Below are 13,501 nucleotides of genomic sequence, written 5' to 3'. Positions count from 1 at the left end.
CTGAAAGCGGCTTAAAAAACATACTTACTCACTCACCCAAGCAACCTACACTGGTCATACGAGGGGACGTTGTAGGTGTCCTCCGTCCTTCGTCGTTGCTCACAATATCAATCACTAGTTTGTCTGGTCCTGATTTTATAATCAGGTTGCCGTCCTCAAACTGAAATATTGCTGTGCGCAACAAAAATATTATTTTGATGGATACCTCGGTTAAATTTAGTGAAACTGATCTTAAGTATGAAAGTTTTTTAAAAGAATAACTAATGTTTGTCACATAAAACTTACGTTTACTGATAACGTGATAATGAATCGATATTGTGAGATAACACCATATGGCGATATGTAAATCAATAGATGACAGTAATCGTTTAGATGTAAAAGCACACACACACATCATGCGCCATTAATGCTGAATACTGATTGAAAGACTTCCATAGATTATTCAAATCTTATATGATCCACATGTACACAAAACCAAATCTGGCAAACCTTTGGACGGATTCATTCTGGAGATCATTTCAGCAATCAGATGTTCAAAGGTGATTCCTAAAATGCCGATTGGACACTTTTCTGACGTCAAAAATATATACATACAATATATAAAAGGATATAAGCACTATACATGTCCATATAAAACCGCTTAGTCATATATTTCAGCGAGCCTGACCACCCGATCCCGTTAGTCGCCTCTTACGACAAGCATGGGTTATTGGAGATCAATTCTAACCCGGATGTTCACGGGTCTCCCCGTGTTATAGCGCCAGCCCAGTGAGTTACCATATATGGCTTGTATATGACATGTGTCACATGTGACATGTATGTCTAAGACACAGCTGTCTATACGCCGACCAGTCCCTGTTTCATGACCTCAATGCCGATCGCCGGCCAGGGTATTTTCTTGTATGAAAACGGCTTAAGACCGAACCACAGACCTTCCGCTGACCGGGCTGACGCTACACATTTTGGAGACAGCCCAGTAGTTTTGACTATCCAGAATAACATGCAGCCTTCCTTTACGCAACAGGCCCCGATTTCTCGAAACAGACTTACGTTTTTCCTCAAATTTCAAACTGAGTTTGACAGTTTGAAACAGCTGAAGTTTTAATTCAACTGCATTTTTAAAATAAAAAAGTCCAAACAACTTAAGTTATCTATCCACCAAACTCAAATTGTCTACTATGTTTGAGTTTAATATCGATTTCAGTTCATTCTGGGAAATGCATTTTCCTGCGTTTTCTCAAATTTGAGTAAATACTCTCACTTAAGTCAAAAGTCAGTTTGTTTCGAGAAATCGGGACCAGATTTGGCACTGGAGTAGTAACTTGGTCATTTATTGAAATGATATGTACATGTTCCAAAACGTAACATGGATGTTCGGAGTGTATAAAATACAGAAGGTGCTTGTGCTCATCCTTTTTTCAGGTGCGCAAACAACAAGGGCGAACTCCAGACATTCTGCATATGCTTTTGTACATGTAGTTTACTATGATCTGAAACGTTTTACTAACCTGATTAAAACATAACAGAAAACGTATGGGAAATAGTAGCTCAGGGTTAAACTACTCCCCAGATAGCATTCGGACGTTGGCCCAACGTTGGCAATGCTGGCAAGACCATTGCCAACGTTGAGCCAACGTCTGAATGCTATTTGGGTCATTACTCTCACTGGTTACGTTTGCTAGTCAATATCTGAACTGAATACTGGTACTGTGAGCACTCTTGTCAAAACATAAGTATATATGTCAACCATGCATACATAGCTTTGATAAACATGTGAAAGGCTTCGAATGTTGACAAATTACGTCTTTATCAAGGCTGTCATGTAATCTGTACACATATTGAAAAGGAGTCATCCAATATTATTCAGTCCCTGATGCCTAATATTGAGTAACTAATGACGTCTTCATAATGTTTTTTGGCAGACTCCACTACCGCATAGTTTTGTAATTACTGCTGGCTAAACTGCCAGAATATTGCGAAAGGAAATACATTAGTTTTTGTTATTTAAACATCAAATTAACCTATGAAACATAAACAGCAAAATGTGTTAAATATAGAGCACATACAATACAAAAAGGCAAATGCAAGCTAAAGGAATGTCTATGCATTCCATAAATTAAGTGTTTTTCAGCAGCGTCTGATATTCATATATATTTATGTTCAACTGAGTCTTTCAAAATTAAAGATTTTATGCGTCTAAAGAAAAGAATCTGTTCTGCAAATATCGCAATTAAAATGGGGTCTAAAGACGTTTGTGTGAAAATGAAAATTGATCTCATTTTGTTACATAATTACATTTTTTTAGACAAAATACTTCAGGCACCTTGGTTAAAAAATACACTTGCATAAACATAAACCACAAAGAGCTGACCTAAATATAGGTTGATGACGCGGCGGATGGAAGAGGCCAGGCACTTTTTTCCAACATGTGTGATCGATTGAATGATTTGGATGGAGAATCCTGTCCTTGATCGGTGACACTCGTTTCCATGATCCCAATGTGGTTTCTTTTCCCAAATGTGGAGGCGTTTGTGATAGCGTAAGTGTTGCTACGGTAACAACGCATTGTAGACATGCACAAAACCTCCTTGCATCCCCGCCGGAAATTGGAATTGTAGCATAAATAGACAAGCGGCTTCGTCACGCCATTCCCAAACATCATCCATGCAACAGCAATATACAACGTTGGATCCGCGCGGGACGGCTTAGCCACACAATACCACAGCTGACAGACGTGAAAAGGCACATAAAACAACACGGAAAGCAAGGTCACGATTATTAGCATCTTCACGACCTTGACCTTTGTCCTTGGAACTGGGTTCATCGTCCTTTGTAGTAACCTTGACCCAAGGTGGATCCTCCAAATATGTTTGAACACCCGGATGTAGCATGTCAATAAGATTATAGATGGGATGATGACTTCGCATGAAAATACGAACAAAATATACACAATCCCGGACCAGGATCCAGTCGAAACGTACGTTGGGCACACGTTACGGCCGGCACCGTCCACGTCTGAAATGACGTCGAAGAAATAAAAGCAGAATCCACTTAAGATTGCCGCAGACACCCAACTTAATATTATCATTCGTTTGGCAGTGCATTTAGTCACCTTGAAACTGAGGGGATATATGATGGTGTAAAACCGATCTATGGCTATAGAGACAAGGGTGTACATGTTAACACAAGGCACAAGAAATTGTACAAACCGAACAAATTTGCATATCGCGTCTCCTAGCAACCATCGGCTCGTGATAACGCGCGAGGCAATGAATGGAATACATAGCAACGCCAAAGCCAAATCGGAACACGCAAGGGAAATGACAAAATAATTAGTTGTTGATTGAATTCTACGACTTCTGTTGATGACGATGCAAACGAATGCGTTTCCCGTTACGGCCAAGATCCAGATAACAATTAACGTGAACGTCTCGACGCCAACTTGACCGGCATCACGGTCCAGAGCCAATGCACTGATGGCAGGGTCAAGCTCCTGAACGACATTAGTTGCCCGACTGGAAATGTCTTTCATGCCTCTTGTGACGTCATTGGTCTTATCGGTGACGTCAGCCATTTAGTCTGGAGACGATCATTCTTCACAAGTCTGATGAATCTGAAAATACAAGAATCAACATTACGTCAGAGGTTTATAAAGATCCTGCAAAGGAAGAGCAAAGTGTATATATACTCCTAGTGACGTTGATGCTAGGCTGTCGAATTAATGAGGAAAGCATGTCCACATTGAAACACATGTACTACTGTGGTTAAGCATTCTCTCAAGGTGCGGTAAAGGGCCCCGTTACTCAAAGCGACCATGGTGCTACGACAGCATCCCTTGCTGGAATAGTGCTAACAGCGGCGTAAAACTACACTCACTCAGAGCTAAGAACACTGTGATCAATGACATAAATCGACGTTAATCCTGAATTCGAATTTCAGTGGCTACTTTCAACTGAGGCAAGCTCTTTCCCAGAATTGTCACCTACGTTCATAGAGGAAGTAGGTTTGATCTACATTGCATTCTCTGTGCAGGGTTGCGTTCCTTTGGCATGCCATGTACCTGGAACTATTGGTTCGAATCCCAATATCGCCCTAATAACATTTTAAGAGTTTGCAACATCAGAGTTTCAAAGTGGTAAACGTCAAAGACCTTCGTCACTTCGTGCTTTCTTCCCACAATCTAACAAAAAGTGTTATAACAGAAATATTTCTCAAACTGGCGTTAAAACAATCCTTGAATTTGAATGAAGTTATTGATCACTGGATAGATTCACATTGTCTGAAAATAATGGGTTATTAAAATGAAATTGATTTGTTGCACCCTCCCCAAATACAAACATAAAACAAACACAGAACAGATAACCTGAAATACCTTTGGAATAGACCCGGCGCATCCAAACCAACAAAATCTGACCTGTCCTTTTCGGTAAAAGGAATTAATTCTTTTTAAAATCATTATTAATCATTTCTTTTTCTGATGAGAAAAAGTGTGATTGACAGATTCAGAAAACACATGGTAAATAATGGCACCTCGCTTACGAAAGATGTTATGCTCGCATACGAAGCACCAAGACTCCCCGTTGTTTTAGTGCCTTGGGTTTGGTACCTTCCAACATGCAGGCTGACATTGGGAGTGTACATGTGTTTGTTGTCAGGAACACTGCCCTTCTGACATTGAATGTAATGCAGAAGGCTGCAGTGTTGGGGAGTCTTCACATTCTGACAGGAGTTCGACTTACTGCGGCCTAGACTGCATCAGAGAAGTCGCCGCCCTTCTGACATTGCATGTAATGCAGAAGGCTGCAGTGTTGGGGAGTCTTCACATTCTGACAGGAGTTCGACTTACTGAGAGAAGTCGCCGCCTGGACTGCATCTAGAGGGGCCAAGGGGTTTGCTGTCAGGAACACTGCCCTTCTGACATTGAATGTAATGCAGAAGGCTGCAATGTTGGGGAGTCTTCACATTCTGTCAGGAGTTCGACTTCATGCAGAGGGGCCATGGGCCATGGGATATATTGAGCTTTTCCAGCCAGACTGTGCCGAGTTAAGCTTCACCAGCCTGACTTACTTAAACCTCTTTCCTGCACTTGTGTATTGTAATCTGTAAAGAATAGTAATGACGCGATGGAGGGGCCATGCGGGGAAGATGTAATCATCTGAACCACACGTTTATTACGCAGTTCAGACTAACCACCACACATTGGTGTATCCCTGGATCACAGAACGCCAAGGAGAAATCCCTACATCCCAGTCCGCGTCTCTCCTCTACACAAACCGACCAAACTGGAGATTGTACTTGCTCATGTGGGGAGCACACATCTCCAGCAGCACATCCAGCTCAAGTCTACACTACCTTTGTGTGCCAAGGCTAGAGAATGGTCAGAAATTCCACTAATCAATGACAAATTATTGAAACAACAGTCGTACAAAGCCATGCCAATATCACGAAAGCCTAGTACTTCTACTTTTGTAGCATAAAATATATTTAGAGAAATGTCTCGTTGCTTCAGTTATTTTGTCTGTGTTTGGGAGTATTTCCTCGTTATTTCAGATTGTCTCATTCCTTCAATTATTTTCTCGTTCGTTCGCTCGTCATTTCAAATACTTTCTTGAATTTCCCGTATTTTCTCGCTGCTTCAATTAATTTCCTGTTGCTTCGACTACATTCTCGTTTCTTCATGCTTTTTTCAAACACTCGAAATACTTTGGTTATTTAAAACAGCAACTTGAAGCAGCGAGAAAATACTCGAAGCAACAAAAACGTTACTTGCATCAACGAGAAAATACTCTAAGCAACGAGAAATATCGATAAAAAATATTTTATGCTTTGAAAGTGGCAGCATTAGCCTTTCTACAATATATGCTGAACATTCACTGGACGTCATTATCCACATGCTTAACCGGTTTCCTGTTTAGTGGTGATGTGGAAGTGGGTTTCCATTAAGCAGGGGCATAAGCCACCATGGTGTGTTGACCTTCGCACACAGCTTTCACATGCCCTAAGTAAATGGCACTGACTTGCATATTGAAAGTGTGTGACTGGCTAATTGTTCCATACATCTCTGATGGAATCAGTTTTTATTGATATTCTATGGCGTTGGTGATTTCTGTTGGCCAGGATCAAGAACTGGTGCAGGTCTAAGATGTTTATAGCTTTGGAAAGACCTTGCGAACAACTTGAGTCGTCATTTTCAGGCTGGCTTTTGCTTCTGAACCCACAGTCGTTGGAGCGTTTAGCCCTGTAGTTTTGTTAGAAAGATTTTAGCCCATACAGTACATGCACAGATTCACTTCGGACAGGAAGAGTCAAACAGTTATATATCTTTTTCACAACAATTATTTTTCAGCAAATCAGTTTGCAACATTGGGGGTTTCAAAGTGATAAACGTCAAAGATCTTCGGGCTTTCTTCCCAAAGCTAACATGAAATGATATAACTGAAAATATGTATCAAATCGGCGTTAAAACAATCCAGGGAGCAATGGTTGTTTGTCCCATTTTGTTCGCCTCGGGGATCTTTCTTTTAGAGCAAATTATTTTGTCAGCTAACGTCGTTTACCTATTACATTCAATTACAAAACTGTCTAGTCATCTCTGCTGGCATCAGGATGAGGGTTAGTGAGTCGAGTGTTAGTGAGTCATGAGACCTACAATATGTACTCCAGCACGTAGGTCTTATCGACCGGAACACACTGTTTCTCCTTATACACTCGTTATTGTTCTATTTACAGAGATAATCCTCCATCTCATATGCCATTAAGTGTGTCTTGTAATGACATCCGTCTTGTTTATCAGTTTCCTGCAGGTACGACTAATCCTAATGTCCCGAACATCCACCATCAAGAGGAACGTCTTAAATCGATTTCAGAAATCTATACACTCAGTGACGTCATTCGTTGCGTGGTTGATACATATCATCATATCCCTGTTACGTACGTAGTTGATCATGACATCAATCACTGGATTGTCTGGTCCGTATTGTGTTACTTACAGGATGGAATATTTCTGAAAAACAACCTTAAACAACAATAACAAAAATAAAGACAAACCACAAGGACATTCACAATACAGATTACACTTACAGAGAATCTGTCATCGGATTTCTCTGAAGAAAAGAGGAAACGTGATAATCAATACTTCAATATTACATGCGTCTTTGAGAGACCGGTAATTACCCTTCGTTTCTAGCTTCAATCTCGACGAACATGTGTTTGGGAATCGATTGGTATGTAAGATACACGAGAATGTAGGTAGATCGTGTCAAGGACAGGCTTGAAAGAAATGACATTGGTCATATGTGTGTTGAGACTGATTGTTAATGGTGGAGAAGGATCGCGGATGAAGGGGGAGGTGTGGTTGTGTTTGATAATGAAAGATTCTCTCTGGCTCAGTGAATACAAGTCGAGTTTGCCTAAGATGTTAGAATAGATCGGCTTTGCACTGTTTGATTTACTATTGGTTTATACATAACATTAGTGTAACGGTTGTTGGAAGGGATTTCAAGAGGTATTATCTCAGAAGAACACTCGTGCGCGATTCATCATTTGGTGAATCTGAGTTCTGGGCGGTGTGTATGTGCGTGTGTCGGGGGGGGGGAGGGGGAGGAGGTTACGTGAATACTTAGTGAACCAGGGTAAAATGAATATTTTGTGTTAAACGTGAAATTATTGACCGTATCCTTTGGGGGTAATATTAGGGAGGGTTTAACATCCGCTTCCCGTTGGGCTTTACACCATATCAAGCTCAAACGACCTGGTACAAACTAAATAGGGATCTAATGGACCATTCACATGTCTTTTACAGCTATATGTTGCCCTTTACGCTACATGAAACCTGAGGACAATGCAGACAGGGAAATATTTTTGCACAGGCTTTTCATATTCAAAGGAACTGATAACCACAGATTGACAACACTCTGAGTTAGAGCGACACTCGGAAACACCACAACACGTTGATCGGGTAGTTATGCCAACAACGCGCTTAGTACCGACAGGACAACACGGACAGATGTGTTTCCATGGAAATCAAACAATGCAGCCTATAATTATACCTCCGAGTTGCATTAGGACTGTTATCAGTTATGGATTCTATTTGTGATGCAGCGCTCCCGGTATTATACATCAACCATAATCACAGGCTTTCTGGCACAATATGGTATACATGGAAACAATGATTAGTGTGAAAATATGGCTGAAATGTAGATCAGAGGCACGGGTAGATTGTGTGTATTACTATTAGATGGTAGCGATTAAAATACATGATGAAAGAAAAAGGTTTCTGGTGATCCTGGACACATTTGACTGGTCAGGCTCATCATCAGCTCAGTACCCCCGGTCAGTAGACCAGACAGTGGATGGGATTTCTCCCTGGACGCGTTGCCCTGTTGAAACAACCAAGACCTTGTCGGAGAATGTGATCACTGCCCAACTCTACAGCCTTCTACTCGACAAAGACTGTCAGATTTTATTATTCTCATTTTAGTCGACGTATTCTACATGACCTAGGTCGTACCATGGATGGACCTCAAGCATAGTAGTAAAGGATCCAGCCATGAATCCATGTGGGTTAAGATACAGTGTTTGGGGCCAGAATTGGACATCCACTGACAACAAGTTGGATCGTCTCAATGAATTCACTGAGACGATCTTCATTGCATATTTAATATTGTTTTTATGCAAAATCACTCATAAAAGGTTTTATGTGGGAAGTGAATACAGTGAATAGTCTTAAAGAGCAAATACAAATACATTTCAGGCAAGCCGACTTCATCATCATCATCATCATCGTCGTCGTCGTCGACGTCATTATCATCATAATGTGATCTGACTTTGTATTGTAAGTTCTTGGTTATGTAATAAGGCTAAACTGTTATGTATTTCTTTATGCACAGTGTGCAAAATAGTTTCCATTTTGCTGGCCAGTCGGGCTAGCTATGCCTGAAAGTTACTAGCCCACAAAATAATTCCGAAATTTGAATGTAGAAACTAAGCAAACGATTTCAAAATAGATGAGAATAAGATATTGTCAGCATGACACGGGTTTCGTCATTAAGCTGCTAATATGATGAACATTTTCATCAGGCCATAATCTTGCATGATTTAAAAGTGTATTAAAGCTTTACATGTTGGAGAGTCATCTATTTACAAAATGACCCCATGAAAATTCCCTTGCCAGTCGGGCCAGTGACTGTGGAGATTTACTGGCCCGACCAGACTTTTACTAGCCACAGGCTAGCGGGCCAGTGGCTACTTCGCACACTGTTTATACATACAATATATAAATCTGTATTGGATTAACGTATTTGATTGTGTTTAATTATATTTGATAGTACTGATACATGTGTATATGGTTTTGAAAGATATTTATAAAGTGTTGTAGTGCTTGTTCCGACTTTGAAACAAACCTTGAATTATCAAAAAAGTCTTTTGAATGGCTATAATAGAGCATACGACTTCAGGGATAACAACTCTTGTTTATTGCATAGGCCCTATCGTCGTGTTAGAAGTTGGTGAGTAATTCTAGAAATTGTTATCCATAAAGTGGAATGCTTTATTATTGACTCATCAACTTCTAGAATGCCGTTAAAATGATGTTTAAAGGACAATGGAACACGATGTTTCGGAGTATATTCTTTCTCCCTTATCTGATCCATAACTTTTTTTACCATTATCCGAATATTCTTGGCAAATATATCTTGCAGTCCACACTTATCTGCATAAAACCCACATGTATACAAGTCAGAGAATATCAGCCTCGATTATCTGGCAGAGCAGGTTTACATGGGAGTAAAGTGTTGAGGATAATTATATGATTGAATGAGTGAAAATGACTCCAGGTGTTTGATGACACTCCCGAAAGCGCGAAAACAGTTCGATGACAGGATATATTCATCATCTATTGTGGGTTGTTACCCCAAACACCTGACACTTCTTTTGTCTAAAAAGATCTTGCGTGAAAAAAAAACAAGCATGTTTTACCCGTGTCACCTGATGACTTTTCTATGTACCTCTAGTACCTCATGCGTAACAAGAAAGCATGTAAATAGTTCAGCAGGTCAAACCAATGGCCGTTGACCAGAGCGGCGTAACAGGAGAGAGTGAAGTTTTACGCCGCTTTTAGCAATATTCCGGCAATATCACGGCGAGGGACACCAGAAATGGGCTTCACACATTGTACCCATGTGGGGCATCGAACCCGGGTTTTCGGCGTGACGCTTTAACCACTAGACTACCCCCACCGCCCCTCGTTGTAACAGGAAGCAAGAATATATACAAAGTGTAATGAAAGAAATTAAGAAATTAAGAAAATTAATTCCATTTTGTCATTAAATGTCCAGTATATTCCCATTTAAGAGTGAGTGAGTTTAGGTTTACGCTGCACTCAGCAATATTCCAGCTATATGGCGGCGGTCTGTCAATAATCGAGTATGGACCAGACAATCCAATGATCAACATCATGAGCATCTATCTACGCATTTGGGAAACGATGACATATATGTGTCAATCCCATTTAAGATGACGCTATAGTAAGCAACATTATTAAAAACACCACTTAGTACATATTTTTGAGCAGTTAATTTCAAACAAAAATAATAATATACAAAGGCTAGGTAAGTATTGTGACGAATCATTCCAGCTGAGAAACGGTTAAAGAATTATGTCGATGTCTATCCTCACAACCTGATAACTGATTGTAAAAATGGTACTGAGTTTGACCAAAGGCCTTCATGACTTATTTTATTACCAATGTTTTTATACAACTCTGATTCTACTTGTGTCTCAGAGGCCATTTGGTCGGATACTGCTATTAAATCCCTGTAATAATGTAACGACTTTTTGTAATGAATTGCAGCATGTGACACTCCAGAAAACTATATTTCTTCTTCTTCTTCACTTATGTCAAAGCCCGTCTGTCTGTATTTCTGTCTTCCAAAGGGACCAGCATAGAATCAAACTAATCATTGGAAGGTGGCAAATAGCGAGGGTATTCGCAGGACTTGCTGACCAAAATTATTCACACGTCCCAGCCCAGGACGATTTGTGCTGAATCCGCTGTTTGTGTTGTAATCTCTTCTTTTTTCCAAACAGCTCCCCTCTTAATCCGGATTAAGCACGGCACCCATGTGACTGATGTCGAGAAACGTTTGACGTCCAAGTGTGGGATTAGTGAAAAAATAAGTTAGACACTTTGCTTCGAATAAACAAGAAGTTGGGTGAAGATGTTGCACCACACCATTTTCACCCACGAATGACAAGCAAGCTGTCATTTGTTTTGTACGATTCATGACTTGTTGATAGTTTGCCATCCCATTCTTATCCAAACCCTTGATCCAGTTATACAGAAGTATATCTTGTTGACATTCCGGGTGCAATTGCTCCTTAGAATCGACAAAAACGTAACATTGTGGTTAGGCTCCAAAACTTCCATCCATAGATGGTCGATCAGGGCGAGGTCTCACTGAGTAAACTGTCTATAAAATTTAAATGGCCACGCAATTTATCAAAAATAATAATGAATTCCCGCTATTTAAGTTTTTTTAAAAATGTAACACATTTCATATACGAATATAAAAAGTTCTTCTGAAAGTGAAAAATATCCAATATAATTACTGTGTCTACAGTTATCAATTTAGAGTGAAAACATCAATAAACAAAACTATAGTAAATGCGTAGTTGACATGCATATAAGTACAGCTCAATGACAGACCTGTTAAAACTGAGAAGTTCCAATACTTATACTAATTAAACAGAATCTGAACTCTGAAACCCCCAAAATATTACCTTACCTCCGTTCCAAGATCGACTACATATCCTCCAAGCTTAAAAACATCTCCCTGATGTTGTTTCACTGATCCAAGATGGCGGCATTGTGACAGGTGTGTCGTCTGCTAGCGTGGGGTGCAGACGGCTGCCGTGAGTAATGATGGGAGTATTGATCAGATTCTTTCCAATAGAGATTACCGGGCAACAAGCTTGTCTCGAACAGCTAAATGACCTAAACTTGCTGTAAATCTGATGGCAGCATACAGGCCACAATCGATCCCCGTGATTCGAGTCGATATATTATTGTCCTTTTTACCTTACACAGGTTCTTGAATCCGCTTCGTTCGGACACTGTTCATCATGTCCGAGGTTTCATTGAGTGTCCGCACAGAGTGCCGATGGGTGTTAGTGAACGCTACCTGGTCAGCCACTCCGGTACATTAAATCAACAACCTCTGGAAGACATTGATGCGATAGGCCCATACGTCATCGATGTTGTCAGATCTGGACATAAACCTATTAATGGTTGTCATAGAGCGTTTGTGGTTGTCATGGTAATATATATTCCAGTTACCCGATGTGTTTGTTTGGTCAGTATTGATAGACCTTAGGCGAAACAATATCACTGCACCAGATTGTTGATATATTCTCGCGTACGAGAACCGAGACGCTTCATTTGTCAATAATGTGATGTGACTGTCGATGGCGCCGGGGAGGCCGTTGTGAAATAAATTGAATAACACATGATATGTTGACAATGTTATTCAGTCGGTTTGCTTTGATGAGCGATAGCTTTTGTTGCACTGAATAACGTCATGTTCGCATTGGCATTTGCAAATGTGTTCTCATTGTGAATTGATTCTTGATTTGTTTGACAGACTGAATAGCTTTAGTGAGTGAATATGATAATACGCCGATTTTAGCAATATTCCAGCGGCTAACGGCTAGGGATACATGGAATGGGCTTCACACATTGTACCAATGTGGGGATTTGAACCCGGGTCTTCGGCGTGACGAGCGAACGCTTTACCCACTAGGCTATCCCACCGCCCCGTGATCTGCATTGGCGAAGAATAAAAGATTTCAAACACCTGGTTTGACGCTTGTCATAGTCTATACTGTATACACGCGTGCGGTTCCACAGGGTGGAAGCGCTGTCCACACGAAATGTGAAGTTGCCCCCCAAAGCAACTCCATTTCCTCGCTGGACAGTGAAAGACGAACATGTGGCGCAAGAGTAATGGTAAGTTTTCACTCGCACTTTCATTATTTTGCAAGTATATCAGGTTTTGCCATTTGGCAGAGGGGTCTAGAAATTTACAGATCTTTCTATAATAGCTTGACACCCTCTCTATTTATTGCAATTGTGCGTTAAGCGAGGGCACCCTCCTGAGTGTCGAAACAAGATCGCGGAAAATGATCGTTTCAACACGAAATAAGACAACCTCATCAGCAGACACGCCTTTTTTGGCTGTCAATTCTTATATATAGTTTTTTGAGGTCTTCATTCACAGTTTAGCTTAAATGCGTCAGTATTTTTTTCAGTTATCGTCGAAAAATCAAACTGTACGTTTTATATGGAGTTGCTCACATTTAGCAAACAAACTGTCCATTGCGTTGTGATTTTACTGTCCAGGAGTTGACAGTTTGTAGTTTTAACCGTCATGTCATCAAACGTTATCCTTGAGATATTTGTTGTGAAGAAGAATGTTTTGTTGTAGACCTGCCTACCTGGCGTATT

General features: G+C 40.4%; 1 protein-coding gene across 1 annotated transcript; it reads right to left on the bottom strand.

The window, feature by feature from the left end:
* Window positions 1-1,687: 1,687 nt before the first annotated feature.
* LOC124262743 (probable G-protein coupled receptor 19) lies at window positions 1,688-12,230 on the bottom strand. The gene is made up of 2 exons (XM_046697290.1): window positions 11,784-12,230; window positions 1,688-3,613 (listed from the first exon to the last, which is right to left on the bottom strand). The coding sequence occupies exon 2, from the start codon at window positions 3,572-3,574 to the stop codon at window positions 2,372-2,374; it is 1,203 nt and encodes a 400-aa protein (XP_046553246.1). The 5' UTR covers window positions 3,575-3,613; window positions 11,784-12,230; the 3' UTR covers window positions 1,688-2,371.
* Between the last annotated feature and the right edge of the window lie 1,271 nt (window positions 12,231-13,501).

The sequence above is a fragment of the Haliotis rubra genome, unplaced genomic scaffold (assembly GCF_003918875.1).
Source record: "Haliotis rubra isolate DU_JTF1 unplaced genomic scaffold, ASM391887v1 Scf851, whole genome shotgun sequence".
Classification (NCBI taxonomy): domain Eukaryota; kingdom Metazoa; phylum Mollusca; class Gastropoda; order Lepetellida; family Haliotidae; genus Haliotis; species Haliotis rubra.
The sequence above is the reverse complement of the archived record's forward strand: the minus strand, read 5'-3'. Positions and strand labels throughout refer to the sequence as shown.

Coding starts and splice junctions, on each gene's coding strand:
- LOC124262743 (XM_046697290.1), bottom strand. CDS start 3,574: ATGGCTGACGTCACCGATAAGACCAATGACGTCACAAGAGGCATGAAA.